This window comes from Peromyscus eremicus, chromosome 15 (genome assembly GCF_949786415.1).
Source record: "Peromyscus eremicus chromosome 15, PerEre_H2_v1, whole genome shotgun sequence".
NCBI classification, from domain to species: Eukaryota; Metazoa; Chordata; class Mammalia; order Rodentia; family Cricetidae; genus Peromyscus; species Peromyscus eremicus.
Window position 1 is genome coordinate 33,104,162 of NC_081431.1, and position 24,957 is coordinate 33,129,118.

Consider the following 24,957-nt stretch of genomic DNA (forward strand, 5'->3'; position numbering starts at 1 on the left):
CCTGTGTTCCTGCCTTGACTTCTCCCAAATAAAGGATTGTAACTAGATAAGCCTTTCCCTCCTCTAAATTGCTTTTGGTCAAGATGTTTCATTACAGCAACAGAAATGAAACTAGAATAGGTTACAATATTTCAAAAATGAAAAATTAGGGTGTTCGGCCACCCTATCACCAGAGTAGGTCTCTTGGCTGTTTGGAACCTGGGGCTTATGCAGGGATACTTTGCTCAGCCTGGGAGGAGGGGACTGGGCCTACCTGGACTGAATCTGCCAGGTTGAGCTGAATCCCCAAGGGAGTCTTTGCCCTGGAGGAGATGGGAATGGGGGGAAGGAGGGGGGAGGACAGGAGAATCCATGGCTGATATGTAAGATTAAATTAAATTATAAAATAAAAAAATTAAAAATTAAATAAAGTAAAAATGAAAAATTATAAAAAGAGTAATGATGTTACAAAGAGGCCCAAGACTTCAACCACAGACAGCTACAGGCAGCCAAGGGATGCCGAGAGCGGGAGAAATAGTCTTCCCTGGGGAAGAGCACACCAATTGGTTACCAATACCGAGTGGTCAGTCCTAAAGCCATATGCATATAAGTAACATATGGACTAAGCAAGTTGTATTTCTATATTTAGGAAAATGTAGGTATGTACATATGTATGTGTGTGTGTACATATCAATAACCAAAGAAAAATAGGCCATGAATTTGGGGGAAAGAGCAAAGGGTTGAGTACATGCACAGAGTTGGAGGGAGGTAAGGAAAGGATGAAGATTATATGATTATATTTTAATTTCAAAATAATATTTTTTTAAAGAAGAGGCCTCAAAGAGTGCCTTACCACTTTTACCACATGATGTTACAGCAAAAATGGCCATCTTAGAAATACATTCTCACAAGACATTGAAGCAAATAGTGTCTTGATCTAGACTTGCTCACTCCTAGAACTGTGAGAAATAAATGTCTTACCATTCATTGAAAAGCATGCTATAATATTCTTTTCATAGATATCAATGTCAATATTGAAAGGCATTAACTAAGCATGGTTTAAAAAATGACAAAAAACAGAATGCTGACTTCTGGGACTCTCTTCTGTCATTTCTACTATATTCCAGGTGTGATGCTCAGTGTAGAGAGAAAAGGTTGAGTGATTATTATCACCCATCACACATGAAAGGGCTATTGTATGAGAAAGGATTACTCAGAAGAGATAATCAGTGCTAAGAGAACTGGATTCATCAAAGGCAGAATGAATATCACCAAAGGCATATAAAATGGAAGGAGGCTTATCTTAGGGTTTCTATTGCTATGAAAAGACACCATGACCACAGCAACTCTTATAAAGGAAAACATTTAATTGGGGCTTGCTTACAGTTCAGAGGTTCAGTCCACTATCATCATTGTGCAACAAGGCAGCATGAAGGCAGTCATGGTACTGGAGAAGTAGCTGAGAGTTCTACATCTTGTAGGAAACAGAAGTTGTCTGTCTTACTGGATATAGCTTGAACATATATGAGACCTCAAAGCCCACTTCCACAGTGACACACTTCCTCCAACTAAACCACACCTAGTCCAATAAGGTCACACCTCCTAACAGTGCCACTCTCTTTGGGAGCCATTTTTTTTTTCAAACCACCACAAGGCTATAAAGCATAAATCAGTAGGAATAAAAGGAAATTGCATGTCCTAATGGAGCCCTGATTTTCCTAGAAGCTCAAAAGAACAAGAATTTATGCAAAAGTTTTTCCTTTCCTCTCATCTGGTAGATAAACTTCTCTATTTCCCTTGTGAAAGCAGAAGTGGAAAGATGAAATAGAAGACACATTAACAATGACCTTGGAAAAGGAATCAATAGTCTCATTTGCTTAAAGTTTTGGGATTACAGCAGCAAAACCTTTCCTGGGGCATACCAATCATTGTCACTCCATTAAGAAAAGATGATGAAAGCCAGATAACTTGTCTGTCTCACACACTTAAAGCTCATTCTGGTCCTTCAAAATACCATGCTAGCATTTGGTTTCTCTCTCCAATCTCAGTAGCAGAGAATGTCAAGAAAGAAAACTGAGCTAGCAGCTGGAAATGCTAATTCTAACCCTACTTTGGATAAGTACTACCTGACCAACAGTTTCAGATTTAACTAGCATAAAGTTAAATCCCTGCAACTAGAATGAATATCATTATTACATAAGCGTAAAATAAAGAGGCTTGGAGAAAAAGATCTGAGTGCTTTAGCTGACTTCAAGTTTAGAATGACCTAATGGAGCTAATATTACTATAGCAGTACCAATGTGGGTGGTACCAAGGTTCACCTTAGGTAGTACTAATGTGGTACTAAGGTTCACCCTAGGCAGTGGAGCTCCTGAGGCCCTGTACCTTACATAGACCTTATGAGCACACATTGTGTAACATTAGTCCAATGTGTGTGCTTTTGCCTCAGATAAGACCAATCTATAAACAATTTCCTATCACTTGAAAGACATAGTATTTTATGGACTTCATCCCTTTACCTTAAGGTCCTCCATGTGTTGCCTGTAGATTTGGAAAGCAATATAGTTATCACAAAAGTAACTACAGGAAAGAGTTACTAGTCACAATTCCTGTATTTTGTAGAAGGCAGACTTTATAAATGGCTAAAAAAAAGTTTGAAAGAATACAGTCAAGTACAACTGGGAGGGGAGGGAGAGAGGGAGGATCAAGAGTGCTGAGAAAGTCTCTGCAGATTATCACTCAGTTGACTAAGGAAGAAGGATGCAGAGAGGAGAAAGGTGAGCAGACAAATAGCTTTACTGGTGGGCTCCCATCTAAAACATTCCAATAAAAAAACCTGGGAGGCAGGACATATGATGAAGGCAATCTTTAAATAGTGACACAAAGTTTCTGAAGAAAGTTCAACAAGCTACAGTTCAGGATGAATTCAAGTTTGTAATGGGGGAAATCTGTACTAAGAAAGGGAACTGATGATCTGTGCTTTTTCCCTTTATTTGGTTAAAGAAAACTCATTAAACAAATACTTGAGTCCTTATTTGATAGTAGAGCCATGTAAGCATTTATGATAAAGTAAAATCTTGAATTCTTCAGAACCCATATTAATTTCTCTACTTTCTTTTTTTAATTTTTAAATCGACAATTTCATACATTTTCATAATAAATTATAGTTATTTTTCTCCTGCACCCTCCTCTTTCATCACTCTCTCCTCTTTCTAGAACCCTTATTTTCAACAAGTCCCTATTTCATTTCATGTCTTCTTTCTATGTCTGACCCACTAAGTTTAATTAGCATTTATTTCTGTTTCTCTTAGTAATACTTATTAAGTAACAGCTGTGTATCAAATATCATACAAATGCTGACACTAATACTAAGAAAACATTTTTTTCTATTAAGAGATTGAGGGTCTAGTTAAAAAACATGAAAATAAATATAAAATATATACTAAAATAATTATAATAGAATGAGTATAAAACTCAGGCAGAACCAATTGAAAATATACCCAACCCTGTCTAGATATCCAGAGAATTAAAAGAAAGAAAAGAATCTAAGATAGAAGCATTTGATTGAATGGAATCCTACAAGACTAGTTGGTGTAACCCACTTAAGAGATAAGAATACACTAGGCCTCCTGTGATTTTTGCATGGGCATACCTCTATTCACTTTACTTAATTCTTTCTCCTTGCTAAAAATAAAATTTACCAAGATGTCATAATACCTAGAAAATGTTAGAGATAAGAGAGAACTAGAGAATTTCTAGAAGGCTACAAAAATTGGTAAATGCTATTTGTATTTTCAATTGTAAGGGGCAATTTAATGATTTTTTTTTTGTAGGGATGGGTTAAAAGAATGAGAGCTGAATTTAGAGCACGAAATTTAGGCTTTGCTTCTTAACTAGTTGTGTGAATTTAGCCAAGCTATCTAACATCTCTCTCCTTTGGGTCCTCTGCGTATAAATTGGGATGTTTCAACAAGTTGTTGTGAGGGTATCAGTGATTCATCTCAACTGTCAACTTGATGGACTCTAGCATCACCTGGGAGACAAGCCTTTTAGCATGCTTGTGGGGAATTATCTAGATTAGGTTAGTTGAGGTGGGAAGACCTGACCACTGTGGGCATCACTATTCCCTAGGCTTGGGTTCTAGGATGAATGAAAAGGAAGTAAACAGAACACAACATTCATTCCTCTCTGCTTCCTGACTATGACCAGGGTGCATGTGAGCAGCTGCCTCCTTCTCCACATACCATATCTTCCCTGACAACCCCAATCTTCTTTCCTTAAATTACATTTGTTGGGTTTTTTGTCAAAACCACAGGAAAGGTAATTAACATACAAAGGATTGCACATAAAAATGCAGAATATCTGGTATATGACAATCTTTCAAAAAAAATATGATCCATTCTACAATTGTTCATGTTACAGACAAAATAGTTGGTCTTAGTCACACCAAGATTTCAAAATAGAATGTTTGAAAGAATCTTGACACGTAAAAGGAAGTGGTAGTATATTAAGACCAGAACAAGTGCATGAGTAACAAGTCATTTCAGACCCCACACACATTTCCTGTTGGAGCACAAGTTTTGCCACGACAAGAAAGGAATTTTGAGCCGGGCGGTGGTGGCGCACGCCTTTAATCCCAGCACTCGGGAGGCAGAGCCAGGCGGATCTCTGTGAGTTCGAGGACAGCCTAGGCTACCAAGTGAGTTCCAGGAAAGGCGCAAAGCTACACAGAGAAACCCTGTCTCGAAAAACCAAAAAAAAAAGGAAAAAAAAAAAAGGAATTTTGTTGACATAGCACAAGCAAATGTACTCAGTAGCTGGAATCCCTGTAGAATAATAGGAAAATGGGAACGCCAAAAGCTTTGGTGGCATGCACATATGAAGAACTAGACTCTCTGGAAAGCAAATCAAAGTATGTATATATTCTAGAGGATATTATAACAGATTAAGAAAAATGGGTGTTTTTACAACTATGTAGTACAATACGAATAAATATTCAGCTCATAGTCACATAAAAACAGTGTCACTAATTCTGATTTAATGATTATGGAAGGCAAAGGGATCCCAGGGAAAAGGTATTTGAAATAATTTTGAATTGTGATTTTTTTAATATTATAATGATTTGGGGAAACACCTTCCTATGGTATGAGAACTGTCACAACTTCAAGATGTCTCTGATTATTTTAATTAAAATAATTCTATCCATTTATCATTAAAGCAAAGCTATCCAAGATGAAAGCATTTTTGTGATAAATGAGGGTATCATCTTGCTGTTGCTTATTGCTTGAGGTCCACAGTTTGGTTTGGTTTGTTTCTGTAGTATCTATAGCAAAGCTGCCCACCTCTCCATCACTTCTGACACAAAAGATCATTCTTTTCCTAGGAAATCTTAGTGGCCTCTTGAGCAGTCTTGCTCTACATGTCCCATCCATTTTCTGCACAAAACAGGTGAAATCAAGCTTTAAAAATCTAAAACTAAGTTTCTCAGTAGCAAAGTAAAAATCATTCCTGGGATTTGACTTCCTTGCTGTCCAGCATTGGTTCCTGACCAGTATCCCCACACATACCCTTTCCTAGGCCCTGGGAACACACCTCTCACACTCTGTCTGGAGACCTACCTCTTACTTTTTATTACATAAAATTTGAACATCTCCTTTTACCAATTACCTAAGATTTGATATTCCCTTATTATAGTCCTCTAATTTCTATAACCCATTTTTTTGATGATCGGGTAGAAAAAGAATGGGGCTAGCATTTGGCCATCTAGATTCTGCTGCAAGCCATAGGAACATGCAATGGAATCCAGCTACTATCACAAAAGCTACTACTTGGAAAGGTCAAGGACTTTTCTGAAGGTCGAGCCATGGCTTAAGAAGTCTTGGTAATATTTTAGCTTTTGTATATATATTAGCCAATTCCTACAATGATTTTCTTGTATGATATGTGTGCTTCCAAGAACTCCTAACAGTGTATTTATCTAAAATACCTATCAAGCATCCAAGGTCAAATGATCTCCTGAACCAAGATAACACCCTATTGGAAACAACGCCTGTCTCCTAGGTCAGGTGGATAGCTTTATTTCTTTTAGATTGAGCACATAAATTCCCTTTTTGATATAACTGATATTAGCTCTCAGTTGACCTCCTCCTTTAACCACTCCCTTTTTGGGTTGCAAAAGAAAGCCTGACAGTCACTTCCTGATGAAAATTCTTACCTGCCTTTATGACCCTGTAGAAATTCAAGCCTGGTGACCTGGCTGGAGGGGAGGATTGCTATTGCTTGGGTTTATAACTGAATACCTCAGAGACTTGGAGAGAACTGAGAGTTATAAGGAGACTTAGAGAAGGATTTTGACTAGAGGACTCGAGGATGAGATGGAAGATGAGGAAGAGCCAGATGGGGAAGTACCAGATGGGTAAGAACGAGATGAGAAGGACCTAGATGAAGCAGAATTAAGATGAGAGAATTAAGGTAGAACTTAGAGGAGACATCGGATAAATATAGAGAGAAATCAGGCAAGAAAGGAGCTAGGCACAAGAGCAGAACTGAAGATGTGTAGATAGGATTTTATCCCAGAGGAATAAGGAATAAGGTAAACGGACAAAGAGCATGATGTACTTAGATTCATTTCCCAAAAATAATTCTCGCTGGTCATAGCTTCTCTTGTTGGCCCCTGTGAATAATATTAATAAGCCTGGTCTTTAATAATATTCGAGAAGATTCTTATTCTTGCATTGCATTAACATCACTGTGTGTCAGTTTTTGCATTTTTAAGTGAGAGATTTCAGATTAATTATCTTTTTAATATAGTTTTTATCAGTTTTCACTGCTCATCCTCCTGAGTCCTCCCAAAACCACTCCCCCACATGTGAACCCCCTTCCAATCTTGTGTCCTTTGTTTTTTTTTTTAATAACCCACGGAGTAAATTTTGTGCTTCCCATATATTCACAGGTGTGGCCATGTACTGGAACATGATGGATCTAAGCACACCCTTAAGGAAAATTGACTCTCCCTCCCCAAGCAGTCATCAACAGTCAGCATCTTCTCAGCGAGGAGTGAAGGCTTGTGAGCACCTATCCCTTTCATCCTAGAATATTGATTGGCTTGATTTTGCGTGGGTCTCATGTAGGCAATCACAGCTGCTGTGAGTTTATAAGTGCCAAAGTCCTATCATGTCCAGAAGGCAGTAAATCAACTTGGACCTTCCCAGTATCTGGATCTTACAGTCTTTCTGCTTCTCTTCCACAATGGCTCCAGAGCCTTGAGGGAAGGGAATTTGATATAGATGTCCCCTTTGTGGCCGAGCACTCTACAGGGACTTGTTCTCTGCACTTTAACCAGTTGTAGAGTTTCTGCATTAACTGCTCTCCACTATACCAAGAAGCTTCTTTGGTGAGGTCTGAGAATTTCACTAATCTGCAGAAATAGAGACATGAATTTGGAGAAGTGTTTGATACTGAGTCCATTTAGCAAAATATTAGTAGTAGGTTCACACCTGGGGCATATGAGCTCCACAGTCATTGATTCATAACTTGTCCAGAGTTATAATATTAGACATGTGTTTCCTCCTGTAGAATGGGCCTTAAATCCAATCAGAAAGCAGTTGGTTACCCCCATAACATTCATGCCACTATTTCACCCCTGGTCACATCTTACCATGTTGATCCTTACTGTAATTCATGGAGTTCACAGCTGGGCAAGGCTATTGGTGACTCCCCACAACCTAGCAGCCATGTAGCACCTTCTGGTACTATGAAAAGTTTCTAACAGAAAGGAAGCTTCTTAGTCAGTATCAACTTCATTTCTCCATGCCCTGTGACTAAGGTGTGTGGTGTCCTTGATAATAAGGTCACATTCTGATTATCACAACCAAGAACCATGGCAACAGTCTATATTGTTTGGGGGTCTCTGGGACACCTTGAACAACTCAAGGGGAGCTATCCTATACCTGGGGGTGAGCTTCTTATTTGGCAACATAAGGATTATGAGAGGAGCACTGTCTCCTGTGTAGGATACAGTAACCAAATTAGATTATTTTATATGAAATATATATTATAATGTAATAGGTTTACATAGAGCTTTTTAAAAGATCCTGCCCTAGCCTCCTGCCCCTCTCCCCACTTAATCCGCCCTTCCCATTATTCCTCTATCCACATGTGTCCTACTGTTCCCCCTCCCTTTAGATCCCTGTGCTGTGTATGCACAATGAAATTTTATTCAGGTATAAAGAAATATGAAATTTGCAAGAAAATGGATGTAACTGGAAAACATTATACTGAGGTAACACAGACGCAGAAATACAAACTTTACATCCTTTTACTCATACATGAATCCTAACGTTGAATCTTTAAAGTACTTGTTTAGCTTGGAGTACCTGTAGAATTCAGGAAACTAGTGAGGAGGGGAACAGAATATAAGATGTTCATTAGCTCTATACTTCTTTAATTTTTCAGGTTAACTCTGATACTGCATGTAGCTTCACATAAGTGATAGGCTTGTGTAACTACAAAATTAGTTATGAAGTTTATTCAAATAATCATTTTGGCACAGAAAAGAGATCAGATTCTATTTAAGGGTAGGGAGGGGAGGAGGGAGAGAGAGGGTGGGGAAGAAAGAGTTGGGAGACATAAATATGTATGTGATTCCCTAATCGGCTAGATGGGTAAAAGACAAAGGTCAAAGGACAGTGAAGACTTGGTGTGGCCAGCCTTAAGAGTCTCAGTGGCATAATGAGCTGTGGTGTCCATTTTTCCTCCGTGTAAGTTGTATTTGCAAATCTGAAGTAGAAGGGACATCTCTGATCAGAGATAAGTATTTAGGGATTATAGACTACAGGTAGACAATGTGGTATTCACTGTGACAAGGTCCGTATGCTTTAGCTTGCCAATATTCAAGCTGTAAGTTAGCATCAGGTTATGAATACTGGAGGCCCAGACCTCCATTCAGACTCACCAAAGATATAGGCCATTTGCTTTTATGATGAGAGATGGGTTATTGAGGCTCATGAACATGGTAAAGTTTAGGTTTTGTGTTTGTTTTGCTTATTTGTTTAGAAGCTTTGACTTTAGGGGGAAATACCTAGGAAAATAGAAATGTTGAGTTGAGATTCAGTGTTGTGCTCATAAAGCAGTGGTGTTTTTTTTAGATGTAGTTCTAATAAATACAGCCTATGTGTCAGTGCTGTGAAAACTGGTTCCCAGGCCTTACTTCTGGGAGCCCTTTTCTATGGAACCCGAGGACTCACCTGCTGTTTCCAGTCATCCTGGATGAGTATGATGAGCTCACTCTGAAAAGCGTTCTTGCTGGTCACTGAATGATTCACTGGGTCTTGACTGCTTCTCTGGGCAACCAGCCCAGCCAGTTTAAAATAAGATTTTGTTGTTTTGAGGGATGCAAGCCAAGGTGGACCATTAGGATACTTCCTTTTAGTACAAGAGAGTCTACAAGTTTCCTCTCCTTAATTGTGTTAACTATGTTCCTGAGACCGATTTGACAAGAGAGGAAAGTATTTGAGAATAATAGTGGATGGGGTGGGAGACAGTGAGGAAAAGGGGGCTGAGGGCCTCCATGATCTGGGGTGTACAAGAAATGCTATGTTAGAACTAGTAATCAAAGTTATGAGCCACTTATTGGTTCCTTACACAGATAATAAGGACACTTAGGCAGGTACTGTCAAACCCTGAACTTCTCCCTTTCGGAGACCAGCCCGTCAGCCAAGAGGCACAATACAAAGACAACAGGAGGAGATTGCAAAACTCGTGTGTCTTTTACTCTAGAAAACTAAACCATCCCAGTTCCCTGGAACAGATGTGTCTGAATAAAATGGTCTTTGAGGCCCTGAGAGAGACATGTGCTATCTCTACAGTGTCCCTGGACTGTAAAAGGGCAGAATGGGAACAATAATGCTGAACCTGAAGCTGAAGATTTCTGTACTGATGTGGTACCCAAAACATGAGGAAGTTGCTTTAATCTTATATACTTTATCCATCGAATTTTCATTTCTCTGTGGCTAGGCATTTGCCAAGATTTTAGGGGCATATGACATGTGCGTTTTTACAGACAATACAATGCTCCCCAATACTTCTGAGTCTTGGACTCAACTATTTTGAACTCCATATAGTTGTTGACTGGTGTCAGAAGCCAATAAGTGTAAATGGGATGAAGAAAGGACTCTGTATCTTGATGGCTAGGACATTCAGTGTGGACATGGTACCATGCGCTTAATGTCAAGTCTAGAAAAAAAATAATTTCTCTTAGTAAAACACGGATAGATAAGAATGCTTCTCTGCACGTCTTCCCATCATGATCTCAGTGTCCCCAGTGGCTGTGGAGCCCCCATGGGACTGGACTAGGCCCTCTGGATACAGGAGACAGTTGTTTAGCCTGAACTGTTTGGGGGACACCTGGGCAGGGGAATCGGGATCCATCCCTGGTGCATGGGCAGGCTTTTGGGATCCCGGTGCCTGCAGTGTGGCACCTTGCACAGCCTTGGTGTGGCGGGGAGGGGCTTGGACCTGCCTTGGCTCAGTGTGCCGGGCTCTGTTGACTCCCCATGGGAGACCTTGATTTGGAGGTTGTGGGCATGGGGATGACTTGAGAAGGAGGGCTGGGGGTGGGAGGAGGGAGGAGGTGGGGTCTGTGGGTGGTATGTAGGGTGAGTAGAAATTTTCTTAATAAAAATATAAAAAATAAAAAAAGTTTACATACACACACAAAGAATGCTTCTCTGATTTTCTTTAGCTATCAAGAAATTCAAAGTGATGTTTTCTGTTTGTTTTTAATAGTGTTCTAGTACATCCAACTTTGTTGGTCGATACTTTGTGTTCCTCTCTGACTTTTAATTTAGCTTTTGTTTGGTTGATTCTGTGATGATAGTTTGGAGCTTTTAGAATTTCTATATTTATTAGGAGTCCCCTATATGTCTTTTAAACACGTAAGAGTAAAACCAGATGCTAAAGTAGGATTCAAGGAGTTGGCTTTAACTGGCACAATGTGATCTGGTGGCGAGATCCTAGAGTAACACCAAGATAACCCCTTCCTCTCCAACATGCAGGAATTATAAAGAGACCTTTCCAGTGCCTGCCCAGAGAGTGACGGCAGCATCACGGCTGTCTAGGCTGTACTATAAGACACTACCCACTGCTTTTACCAAAAGGAAAGGGAGCAACAGAACTTTCCAAACATAAGCTTAGTAAGAAGACTCAGGGTACTTCCTAGAGAGCTTTAAAATGAATTTCTTGAAATTGGGATATGCAAAAAATCAGTGTCTGTCCCCCACCAAAGAAAGCTAACTGCAGGTGACTGTGGGCTATGATTTAACCCCACCCAGGAAATCTGTTAGGAAGAGAAAGGCCAACTGCTAATTAGTAGAGAAGAAGATCTTTTTGCATTGAAGTGGGACTGCACATTCCTGCTCTCAGGGGCAAAGCATGTGTACCATGAACAAATGTGGGACTCACAAGAGGGTTATGACCAATGAAGTTGTAGGTTAATGCTAGAATATATCTGCATTCTGTGTCTGCTTCTACTCAAAGGGAATCTTCAAACTGCTGGCCCATCAGTCGTATTTCTGCTTCTCCTATCTAATAAACAAAAATGCCCCCCTCAGTGAAGTTGTCTCATTGGGATAAAACAAAAAGGCAGGCATTTCATCTCCAAGGTCTATAGATACATTTCATCTAAGGAATTTGCTTTACTAAAATGGTGCATGAGGTTGCATCACTTTTGTCCTAACTACTATCTATAGAATCAGATGTTCACCCACAGTACTGTAACACTTGTTACAGCTTGGATGAGGGATTGTAGAAGGCAAAAGGCTATTAGTGTGAGCTGAGTCTTAGATGAGTGAGTCTGAGCAGGGTGGAGTAGTTGAGAAGGGTAGCAGTCAGAAAGTGGAACTGTCTGACTCATCATGAGTGTAGGCAACTGAGGCCAACACTATGTGCACCCGGCTCTCAATTTTGCAAGTTCTAACACTTGCCAAGATGTGTCTGTATGGGTAAGGATTTCTCTGATGTAATTCTGTGCTCTAATTTAAATCAGTAACTTGACTATAAACAAAAGACAAATCAATTGCAGTACAGTTAAAAATACACGTTTTATTGTAGTTTTAAAATACAGAAAAGGAACTGAGTATACATTGAAAGCAAAGGCTGAAATGATAACATTGGGAGAAATTCAGATGCTATATGTTGGTAGCTATCCCTCTGTCTGAAGTACAGAAACCTCTTCTGGTTCTAAAATATCACAATTCTGTTGGGCCTTTGCTGGGAGTGTGGCAGTATCATTTTGTCATTTTGTCTGCCGTGACTGTCCTAAGAATGAGGCAGGGACAGAATGACATCATTGAGTTTCAAAGAAATAGCTTCATTGAAAACACGCCTCTTACGTAAGCATAAGGACTGGAGTTCAGATCCCCAAATTCTGTGTAATAGCCAGACATAGTGGCACACATCTGTAATCCAAGACCTGTGGGTGGTTAGGTAAAGCAGCAGTAAGTAGATCCCAAGAACTAAATGGTGGGCCAGCCAAGCCAAATAGATGAGATCTAGTTTCAGTGAAAGACCATGTGCAAAGACTAAGGTGAAGAGCAGCTAAGGGAGACACTCGGTGTTCCACCCACAAGCACATGCACACGTACACAGGCTCTCCCACAACACATATGTGCATACACCTACACAAATCACATACATCACATACAATACACACACATACACACACCTTTTAAAAATAATGGTGTCCTAGTGAACCAGTTTTCCAAACGAAATGCTTTGGTTGGTAGTGTTTGTCGATCTCCATGGTTTAAAAATTCTCAGACTGTACAATTCAAAAAAATTAAATGTCAGTTTTTATGAAGTGATGTCAGCCCATGCCAGCACAGGGCTGCTTGCGACACAACAAATATCAACACTAACAGATTTCTATAAATACATATGATATAATTTTAATTTCCTGAGAAGATATGCAGACACAAGAGTCTTTGTACTCTATAGCAAGTCAGCAAGTATTCATAAAAAAATAAGAAGAAATAGCTTAGCCTACAATAAGTACTTTTACTACATACAATAAAAATATTTTTAAATTAGCCTTATATAAAACATAATTACAATATAGCTTTTCACAAATACCCATAAATATTGTGAGTTGGTTTAAAATACTTTCCAACAAGAACTTAAAAGCTGGTTAAATTTAACAGAGTCCAAAATTTGAACAGACTGTTTTTTATTACTTTGAGAATTCAGCATGCTTCAGTGAGATGCTCTTCCAACAGGATCCTGGCTTTTCTTGCTCCAGGCAAGAAGAGGAAAATGTCTGATGGTAAAGAAAAGCTTTCTTGTAGCTTCATTCTGGCCACCTTAGGGTAAAGGTGATGCATCCATTTTAAAGTTGAATTTATTCCATTTTAGAGATGTATAATGAGACAGTAGAAATACTAGTTTCAAGGCAGAGACCATGTGAATGGCAAAACCCCACTCAATTTGTTGTGAGTTCTGAGTCGAAGTAAGAGTCTTATGATCCATCTATCCATGTTCTCATTGATTTTTTTTCTAAAAATATCTGCCCCACTAACATCATAAAGTTGTATAGTATAGGAAAATCGATGTAGCTGCCAATTAGGTAACACCAACTAAAAATCTGGAATCATTACATAATACAGCCAGAGAAGTACCAATTTCTGGGGTTAAATCTAATGACTACCAGTGCAAACTCTCATTTTGCTATTTGCAGTATTTATACACACATACATACAAAAACAATGAAGGCTTACGTGAAAGTTCAGAATGGACCTGCATCCTGAGAATGACGAAATCAAGAAAAATTCTTAGATAAATTTCATTCCATGCTAGCTCTACTTCTGTCCCAATAGGTTTCATAGTGTTCTCTATTGTCTAAAAATACCACAACCAAGGGGGGTGTAGTTGGCATATCTTGGCCACCCCACCAGTCTGACAGCTTTTCATTGGGAGGCTCTCAGAAGGTGAGAGTATAAAAGGATTAAGGTAAAAGAGTTCAAGGAAATTATGATGAAAAAAAGGCCAGGCTACTGCCCAACACCCTTTTTGCAAGCCAAGTAAGATTCCCATAGAAATAGGACCTCATTTTCCACCCAGAGATTCAAGGGTTAGACAGACATTCTTTGGAAGAGTTTCTGTCTTCTGCTGCCCATACTCATTTTATCATGGATTATAAAAATGTATTTCTAGACTCAACATCAGGGAATCTGGCCCATTCGCTGAGTCTTCTTCAGACAGATACAAGGGTTAAAAATCTTATGATGCCAAGAGGTTCTGTGTGCATTGATTTGTAAGCCCTCATAAACTATATGGATTGCAAATAGTCAACCCCTCCAACCCACTCACCAGCATTTCTGGATACACTGAGGAGGAGGAGGAGACCAAACTAAATCTCTAGGAGCTGAATGACAACTCTGGCATTAAAATGATCCCCCAGTATGTATTATTTTTCTGAACATGGTCATCAGAGTTGAACTTCAAATATATGGTATCTCTGGCATGCAGTTCATAAATCCCACCTATAGTTAATATTTGAAAGTCATTTGTTGCAGATTGTAAAACATTTCCTTTTTTAACTAGCTCTACTATAAACTCAGCAGGGTTTTTTATGGCTTCTTTAGCAACGGGAGTCACTTGACCGTAGATTAAATACACGCCATCCTGAAGTATCTCCAGCTTCCCGTCAGGTGTCATAGTGACACAAAGAGGTTGAGGAGATGTCATTTGCCATTTTGAGGGTAATAGTTCTATAAGAAATTGAAAAATAAAGGTAAAAAAAGAAATCATGTTTATATTATTACTTCATCCTCTACCTGGCTGTAGTACATTCTTTACTACCTACAAGTGGATTTTTTACCTGGCCTATACTAGTTTTCTCAGACCATATTTTAAATACATTGTGAGAATCAACCATCTCTCTGTTTTAGAAAAGTTGCTGGTCCTAATGGCTCTGTACCTCTTCTCAGGTAATATGAATGAAGAAAGGAGGGAGCGGAGAGAGGAATCCAGAAAGACCAGAATAAGGACTGCTCATGACTCATGCATCCCCATGTCTTTCTTATATGAATACTATTTACTCTATGGTGGCTTACCAATAACACATTCCCTGATCAGTCAACACTCAACATTGCTCTCCTGTGACTCTCTTGCTTTATACTCCTTTAATTTTCTTCATAGAAGAAAGATGCTTCATTAGCATCATTTTTGTCACATCAAGGAGAAATTTCAAACATACTGTATGTTCTATTCCTTTCAATACAAAATCAGGGACCCATTCAAAGAATGCCCTAACCTCTGAAATTCAAGGTATTTGAAAACCTGGAGCAAAAGGTGGAAAAGTAAAAAAACTAAATTATACAAATTGTCTAGTCACAAATGAAAATGTGTTTGGCCACACAACCAATCAAAAATGTATATACCTGATATTTTGAATGTATTCTAAAAAATATTCTGAGACTCAATGTGATGGTTGGCTTTACTTGTCAACTTGACACAGCCTTGAATCTCCCAGGAAAGGAGTCTAAGTGAGAACTGTCTATATTGAGTTGATCTATAGAGGATTGTCATTGTCTTAATTAAGTCGATAGATGTGGGCAAATCCAGCCTGCTATTGTTGATGCCATTTCCTAGGCAAGATGTTCTGAACTGGAAGAAAGTAGAGAAGTGGAATTGAGCATAAGAAAGCAAGCAAGTATACATTTCGTTTCTCTCTGCTCTTGACTGTGAATGTGACTAGATGCTTCAAGCTCCTGCTTCTGTGATTTCCCTGCAATGATGGACTATAATCTGCACTTGTGAGCTAAAATAAATCCTTTTTCTCCTAAGCTGCTTTTCGTCGTGGTACTTTATTGAAGCAACAGAAATGAAACTAAAACACTCAGCAACACTGTTTTCCATATGTTTTCTGAGCAGCTATCAGCTGACTATAAAGGAAAATGACTCAGAAGCTAAGAGGAAGTGCCTGTTCCTCTAACTCTCCACTCCTCTTCTATGCACGTACTAATAGAAATAATGTTTCCCATATGGTCTACTAGATATGAGAAATTTGTGAAATGTGAGAAGTACTTTGAGGAAAGGTGGTAGGAATCTGAAAGATATCCTTAAGAAACTACCAGACTAAAAGCTGATTACTCTATACAGATGCACAAGTTTTTCAGTGTGATGAATGTGCCTGCCAGGAGTGTTACTGGATGTGGGCTTGTCAATTTGGTTCAGCTCTAGAAGCTTCAGCTCTCACTAGGCTGATGGCCAAATATAGAATTAGTGATTATAATAAAAAAATAAGTGAAAGTGGGCAAAAGGACGTGCAGGCTTTTTTGAGGGCACTGGCAGCTGCCTTCTTGTATCAAAAACTAAGAAAAAGGAAAGGCGGTTACTCACCAAACTTAACCATGCAGGGGTCTTTGGCAGTTGGCTGTAGAAAGAAAAGAAGAACTGGTCAGGATAATGGCACAGTTGCTACTTGCTTGACTGAATTATTTAGAGCTTAAAGTTTCTGAAGCAAACTACTTTCCAAAGTTGGGGGGGGGGGACCACCACACATAGACACCTGTCTTACTTCTCTGCTTCCCTCTACAGATGACTGGCTCTCTCCTTTACATTTGACTTACAGTAGCTTTGACATTAGAGTTTAGGGACTGTAAGAAGAAGCAAGTAAGTGAGCAAGTGAGATATGGGTGCAAGGGAAGGGGTATAATTAGACACACTGGAATTTAGCTGTGTAAGGAGACAAAGAAAAGCATGACTAGAATGATGGTCAGTATTAATTTAATTTTTAAAATGGTATCATTGAATGATAGATTTGATAATGAGAAGAAAGACAGCAGATCTCTTTATGGGTCTTTCATTCGGGACTTTTGTGTTTCATTCTGGTCATCTAACTCTGACCCACAAGGCAAGTATTGGAGCTTTGTTCTTTCCCTATAGTTTACAACAAACAGCAGTTTCTATATCCATATGGTTTCCCAAGATTATCTGGTGCATGTGGGAAGAAGATAATGGAACCTCTGCTTATGTTTCTCTTTACTTAAAATAACAATAAATTGACTCTATAAATATTTAATGTTTAGAAAATCACATGCCCTGTACATTAACTGAGATACCCTCAGAATCAGATACAACTGTTTCAAATGTCTGCAACATGCCACAGCTTACATGCTGAAAAATGACATTAGTTGTGGCTAATTTACAAATACAATCACGTAAATGCTGTCAAATGCTTGAGAGTAAAGTAAGAAGCCATACCCACCAAAGTTTTTGGTACTCAAAATTATTGGTTTCCTTGGAGCATGGTGCGCAAAAGACTTTTTTTTTTTTTTTAATTTTTATTTTGCAATACAATTAAGTTCTACATACAGGCACAGATTCCCTTGTTCTCCCCCCTCCCGCCCCCCTCACCTTCCCCCCAGCCCGCCCCCCATTCCAATCTCCTCCAGGGCAAAGCCTTCCCCACAGACTGAGATCAACCTGGTGGACTCAGTCCAGGTAGGTCCAGTCCCCTCCTCCCAGGCCGAGCCAAGCGACCCTGCATAGGCCCCAGGTTTCAAACAGCCGACTCATGCAATGAGCACAGGACCCAGTGCCACTGCCTGGATGCCTCCCAAACAGATCAGGCCAATCAACTGTCTCACCCACTCAGAGGGCCCGATCCAGTTGGTGACCCCTCAGCCACTGGTTCATATTTCATGTGTTTCCATTTGTTTGGCTATTTGTCTCTGTGCTTTATCCGACCTTGGTCTCAACAATTCTCGCTCATATAAACCCTCCTCATTCTCGCTAATTGGACTCCCAAAGACTTTTAAAAAAAAAAAATATATGGAAAGTGATACATGTTCCTTTTAAAGGAACTGTCCAGCTCTTGTACTAGGAAAAGACTAAAAAGAATGAAAGGCAAAAGCAATGATATCAGTTAAGCATGGACTGTACTCATGTAACGGGAATGCACATTGCCTCTGACCAAGGTGCTCGCAGAGGGGGAACGGGCCAACTGGTCTGATAGAGTGATGTGTACCTGACATAATAGCACTTAGGAAGCTAATACAGGAGGCTCATGGGTTTTAGGTCAAGCTAGGCTATATTTCAAAGAAAGCAAGAAGTAACTGGTGTTCCTGACATGAATACTGTTGTGAGACGATAGGAAGAAACACAGATTTGGGACTGTAGCCACTGGAAAAAATAAAGTTAATTGCCAAGATGGGCAAGACTAAGAGAAATAAAGTAAGAGAGAAACAATCATGAGTTTTGAACGTGTTAATTTGTAGTATTTATTAGATATCAAGTAGGTGGTTACATATACAGTGCTGAGACTCGTTGCTTTCAGACATGACAATGTATATGAACATCAAATCCAAGGGTGTAGATAGAGATGAATACTGGGACTCTTTGGTATTTAGAGGTCAGACAAAGGAAGAACTTTCTAAGGAAGATCGGTGAGTCTGAAAAGAATGGAAGTGTGTGACATTTGGGAACCAAGAGAAGAAAGTCTTCTGGAGAGGAGATTGATAAGTTGGTGTCAAATGTCACTGACTGATCCAAAAAGAAAAGGGCAGAGACTTGACTGATAGAGTTAGAAACATGGTTTCTACAAGAGTTCCTGACAGAACAGTTGTGTAATAGTTTGTATGGTATGATATGAGCACAAGTTTCACTCGGATGAATTTAAGAGAAAATGGAAAACTTGGTACACAGGAGTAGAGTAAAAGTGAGTGGGACCTGGATACGGGTGAGAAGTCAAAGAGATGTTTTCCCTCTTTTGTTTTGGGTTCTGTCTTTGGTTTTGTTTGTTTTAATATGAAGGAGATGGCAAGTTTGTTTGTTGCCATTTGATGGGGCTATTCTAATTGAATAAGAGAGGTAGTACAGAAGAACTAGGCAAGAACTGCGGCCATGATCTGAGCAGGTGAGGCATGAGAGGATCTATTTCAGAGGTTGCTTTGGCAATTACATGGATAATGCATCCATGCAGATGAAGGAAACTGTATGTATGAACACAAATGCAGGCATTCTCTCCTACTAAGAGAGAATGGGAAATGGTTCCAGAAAGTTTAGAGAGGAGTCAAGGGTGTATGGTAGTCTAGTGAAGGAGAATGAACAGAATGGGGAAGCACAGACCATTTCCATAGCAACAAGGAACCCCCACTTGAAGCTAGTGGCCATGAGCATATAAAGAAAGAATGCTCAAACGGCCTTGTGTTTTTCTTGGACCCGGTACAGTTGGACTTAATTGGTGCTGGAGGCTGTTGACTGCTGGGTTTTGACATTGGAGTGTAGTGATGAGAGAAAGAAGCAAGGGAGTGAATTTGTGTAAGGGAAGAGATATAATTAAAGACTTTAGAGTTTAGTTGTGTAATGAGAAAAAGAAAGGTATTGATGGAACGAAACATTATTTTAATTTTGAAAAGCTACCCTACCAAATGGTAGTGATAATTGAGTGTCATGGCAATTAAGAATATACAAGGATGTCATAGTAAATTTTTATTTATGCTTCTTTGCAAGGTAATTTTCAATTGTTATAGTCAAAAATCATAAATCAAGATAAATTAGAAAATAAGTTTTAAGTTGCTATATTAGAAAATGTTAAACTAAAATTAAGAAAATAAAATGAATTTCAAATTACTGGGGCTTTGAATGTGACAAGGAGGTAGAGGCACTGAACTTGAACCCCAGCATCACAAAAACAGTATCTCGATTATTTTGTTATGTTTGTATCACATGTGAATATATTATAGAAAACAACATTTTAGCTAAAACAAAGTAGATTTAGACTCAAAAATCTATCTTAAACCTTTAGAGTTGTGAGTTTCTGTCTTGTGTGTCTGTTTTGTGTACATGGTGTAGTTTGGCATACGTATGTTGAAAATTATAATAAAAACGTTTTTATTGATAAGGAGGTGCAACAGAAAATGATGGAAGCCATGAATCTAAAAACTGTAAGTCATGGATATCCTGAAATTAGTTTTACTCTTGCAATTATTTCATCCCATTTGGTTTTTCTTAGAAGAGATGTCCAAATTCAATTCAGAATGACTCATAGGCTCACAGCAGGGACTCCCATAACCCATTTCCTCATCTATTAACCAGGGAATAATAGCAGAGTTCACTCAACCTGTTATTCTGTGTAACTGTGCTGACTCTTGGGAAGGGCTTCTCCGGACATTCTACTTGAACACGCTCAGTAAATACCAGCTATTTTGATCACGATGCTGGTTATAGTAAAGAATTGAACAAACGGCTTGAGTACCTATATTCCCAACATTATACTAATGTTGTAAGCAGGAGAGACAAATTTAATGCATAATTGTTGCCTCTCAAGGAGTTTGTAATCTAACTAGAAAAACACAATCACATATATGAAACAATTTGCCATCTAAACATAAATGTCATGGATTTTGTTCCAGCTATTACCATGTGTAAGAGGACACAGAAAATCTAAATCCATAGAAAAATGAACTGACAGTCAAACATCCAGAAAGCCTATTGCAAGCTTCTTTTATATCTATTTAGAGTTAGAAAACACCACTGGGTTCATCTTTAACTATTGTCATAACTATAAATCTAACTGGAAAAACATCAGTTTGTTTGAAAGATGTGGTCTTCTACTGAGGAAGGAATGAGGTCAGATAAGGGATGAATGTGTTAACTGACCTTGTTAGTTTGTATTCATTGTGACCTTCTAACTAACAGTGATATGAATATTAATCGCTACCACCTATCCAGAGCCTGCCATGAGTCAGACATGTCAGGCGCTTCACCGCCTCATAATTCCTTAAGGCAACTCTGTGAGAATTAGCATGTTCCTTCTGCAGATGAGGAAATGAGGACATGGTGGTGAAGTCACCAGTCCAAGGTCACATGACTGATAAGAGGCGAGGTTGGGATCCAAAACCAGACTGCCTCATTCAAAACTCTCATTCACCCCTACCACTCACAGAGGCAGTTTCTATTTATAATTCTGGTGATGTTACCAAAAAGTTGCACACAAGCCTTCCGGGTTTTCTTTAGTTTTGCTTGCTTTTATTTAGATGGGTCAGTTGCTCTTCTAACCTCACTTTGGTTTAAGCCTGGATTACTTGGTTTGTCTCAAACTGGCCAAAACAGATTTCAGACTAACCCTAACTGCCTCTGTTTGGAAACAAACTACTCTATTTGTTTGCAAATACAGTTGTACAAATTCCATTTTCCCTTCTTGAATTCCATCCTTCATTTCACTGAAGAAAGGGACTTTCCTGAATAGTTGGACTCTTCAAGGGAACTGCCATGAACTACTTTCATAGAGGAGTTGGCCAAACTCCTTGAGCTCAGAACCTAGTCTATTGACGAGATGTCTTCTAGAAGAGAGAAAAAAAATTCTCCCAAGAAAATTTCTGCCAATCTGAAAGGAACTAAGCTTCCTATCTTACTTTTAATAGTACCATCTAGAAGGGATTTTTTATAAATGGAGATTTGCATGAAAAAATGAAATGGAGAAAAAAATAAAAACTTCTAAGTTCTTAAGTATAAGAAGATGGAAGTGACTACCTCATAATGACCCACCATCTGCCATCCACTCAGATATCTCGGCTCAGGACATTTATTTGTAGCTAATAAGGAAAGCATAATACTCAGGCTAATACTGAAGGCCAGTGGCTTTTCCTTAGTAACTAAGCTGTCAAGCATTCTGGCAGGAAAATAGACTCCAAAACCTCTTTTACTTCCCTAAGTTTGGGATATACTTATAGGTATTTTTAGAGGTGGAACACTTCATTGAAAGGGGGTGTGTTCTTTTGAGGGGATAATCTATAATCAAAGCTCAAAATATCATGAATTAACTGAGTTTGACTGTGAAAAGAGGTGTCATTCAGAAAAAAAGTCTCCCTCCCCCACTCATCACATGCAGGAGTCTATGACACCTAGACTCAGTGCTCTTCAGAGCCACCTGACTAATAAAACTTGAGGAGGTTGACAGGAAGAGAAAGCAGTGTGAAATCAATGCTGTTTCTCATTCTTCCTCTTTTTTAAACACTTGAGAGTGCTGATAGACCTTTCTCTTTTGCTCAGCATCCATTGCTTTAGAAAGCTCACTCTTGGTTCCTTCTTTGAAAGTGTAGGGCTAGGATTAGAACTCTCTCTGCATCTCATCCATCCATTTATACAGTTACAGACTACAAAATAACGGTCTCCTATGTAAACCTTTAGCCAGTACATAATAGCTAACCTAGGATCTCCAGCACACTACTTCCTCCTGCATCTTTCCTCAATACCTTCCTGGTATAGAACCACACCTTTCAAACCATCACTGCTTGGTCTCCCTAGAAAAACGTTCCTGTGCCTCTACTCCAACCCTTTTTTACACAGGTATTCATCATTTCATTCTGCCCAAGGTTTGGAATCTTAATGTAATGGGCTAACTTTTGAATTATATTTAATTTCTTCTGCTCAAATGTTTTTTTTTTTTTTTTTTTGCGGGGGGTGGGGGAGTTGAGACAGGGTTTCTCTGTGTAGCCCTAGCTCCTGGAACAGAAAAAAAAAGTTCTAGAAAGAGCCTAACTTATATACATTCCCAGTGCAGATCCCATCTAGACCCACAATTTAGACTGCAGTTCACTGGGAAATTCCTGATAACCATCAGGGGCTTCCCAAACAGACATGTGCTCCTCTTTCCTCCATGAAGCCTTCCCTGGTCACTCCAGCCCAAAGTCATTGTCCTCACCTTAGAATTCCTAAGCCACAGCTACATGTCGTGTCCTATAATTAGGTAAATTATTGAGCAATATAATGATAGCTAGCAGGACATTAAGTAAATGGATCCATTCTCCTAACACCATGCTGCAGACCTAAAGTACTAGAATCAGAACAGTCACCAACTTTCTCAAATGTGTGCAGTTGTTATAGTGGGATTAACTAGAACTGGAATGCAGGATTTCTTTCTTCTAGCTCAGCACCATTTCCCTCTCCCACATGCGCTTGCTTCCTGTCACTTCGCTCTGACTTCCAATGTCTTTTTGTGTCTCTTCCCCCATTGAGACCACAGCTTGTCTGGAATCACATGAAGAAGAGCACCACCATGTTTCAGGTCTCTTTTTTTGCCTATCAAAAAGGTACTAGTGGAGTTCCAGGAAGGGAAAAAGAGCCCCCACAGGCACCTTTTAAAAGCCCAGTTTCAACATGTAGTCCCATCTAGCTCAAGCCCACAGTGGACAATTAGTATCCTCTGGTGCCTTTTGTCTTAAAACATTCTGATGAGTTTCAAGAGCTATGTCATTACAAGACTGGAGGTGTTCACACTGTTTGTACCCTCGGATCACTTCCTTCCCACCACCTCCAGCAATACAGAGTGGCAATGGTAATAATCAGACTAACCAATAAATAACCCTTAGATAATATTATTAGCACCTACAGGTTCCTTTGCCACCTTACCTTGAGTGAAGTAAAGATCAGTGCACCCGTGGCGTAGAACAGCAGCAGCAACAGAGGAACTATGCATAAGAGCCATGGCTTCCTGAACCTCTGTTCCCCTCGAGGACTTGGCTGGCTCAAAGGAATTTCCTCCATGAGGCTAGAACTCTTTCTCTGGAGGGATGAGAGCTCTGGAAAGCAGATATGCACAAGTGATGGATGAGGGATGCAATGTCATGTTTTATAGTAATTAGCTGTGGGTGTGGGAGGTGGAGTTTTCCTTTGGAACACTGCTGAGCTCTGACAGTCACCATGGCACCAGGCCAAAAATACAAAGGAATGGGAAGGCCGAGAGCCAACAGAAACACGGGAGGAAAAAAAAAGCCACTATGAGGCAAGTTCAGGAGGAAAAAAAAGTCTTTCCTGAAGCAAGAGGAAGTACTGTGTGCATGCACAGCCAGCCTCGGCTGCTGTAAGACGCTCAGTGCATTCCAAATTACCTCCAATAAAGAAAAATTCTTCTAAGAATAAATAAAACTTAAAACCAAGTTTTATCATACTGCAGATGTTATGACTGGGTAAGACAGAGAGTTAGGGAGCAGAAGAAGCAAGGATGCATGGTTTGAACAATATAGTTCTCATGAAGTCATCACATTGCACACTTTACATATGTACCTTTATATATATATATATATATATATACCGTTTTTATCTAACACTTACACCTTGGTAGCAGTTTAAAAATATCAAGTCAAAGCTATAATCACAAAAAAATTAATTTTCTGGGTTACAAAATGTGTTCATCCTGAAATAGTCTTGAAAAAAAAATGCAACTGGGGGCTGGAGAAATGGCTCAGCCCTTAAGTTCAGTTCCTAGCAACAATATGGTGGCTCCCAACCATCTATCACTCCAGTTCCGGGGCATTCAACCCCCTCTCTGACCTCTGAGGGTGCTAGACACACACATGATGCACATACATATATATGTGGGCAAAACATTCATACACATAAAATAAATCCAAAAATTTTTTAAAAAGCCTGAAAGAACTTAGTAAATATTGGAAACTTGGAAAATAAAACAATGGTGAATTTTCTTATACCTTGGCCATGTTGAAACTAAATTCCAATGCTGGCATCAAATAGAAATATAGTTATCCTTTAAAGGGTTATTTCCTCAGCTTGTATTCTGTCCTTCACTCCCAAATATAGATCTTTTTTATTCCTCATGATACCAAAATGCCAATTTAGCATAAAACTGAAGAAGTCCCTTGTTCTCTGCACCTTAGCCTCCTTATCTGTTAAAACAAAATTATTACCTGTCTTCTAGAATGTCAGTATCATTTGCTAGAAACCTTGTGGGCTTTTAATCTAGACATGCCTGAGAGCATTGCCTAGCACAGCTCAGCCCTAACTTGCTGTACAACACATTAGTGGATTTCTCTGAGCCTGGATTTGTACTTCATAATAGTTTTGCAAGAGTAAAATAAATGTACAAAAGTAAAATAAATGTCTTACAAAAGATATCCCATAAGGGTTAGTATAGTCTCTGCCCTCTTTAGAAGTATGGAGATAAACTCAATTATAAAACCC

At 39.2% G+C, this 24,957-nt stretch overlaps 1 protein-coding gene across 1 annotated transcript; it reads right to left on the minus strand.

Annotated features, from left to right (window-relative positions):
* Positions 1-14,388: 14,388 nt before the first annotated feature.
* Positions 14,389-23,523, minus strand: Tnfsf18 (TNF superfamily member 18). The gene is made up of 3 exons (XM_059280138.1): positions 23,389-23,523; positions 16,375-16,408; positions 14,389-14,741 (listed from the first exon to the last, which is right to left on the minus strand). Exons 1-3 carry the CDS (start codon positions 23,521-23,523, stop codon positions 14,389-14,391), a joined length of 522 nt encoding a protein of 173 aa, XP_059136121.1.
* Positions 23,524-24,957: the final 1,434 nt, after the last annotated feature.

Excerpts from the sequence above, each read along its gene's own strand:
- Tnfsf18 (XM_059280138.1), bottom strand. The coding sequence starts at position 23,523 with ATGGAGGAAATTCCTTTGAGCCAGCCAAGTCCTCGAGGGGAACAGAGG. Across the intron at positions 16,409-23,388 it reads TGATCTTTACTTCACTCAAG|CCAACTGCCAAAGACCCCTG; the intron begins GTAAGGTGGCAA and ends TTCTTTCTACAG. Across the intron at positions 14,742-16,374 it reads CCCCTGCATGGTTAAGTTTG|AACTATTACCCTCAAAATGG; the intron begins GTGAGTAACCGC and ends AATTTCTTATAG.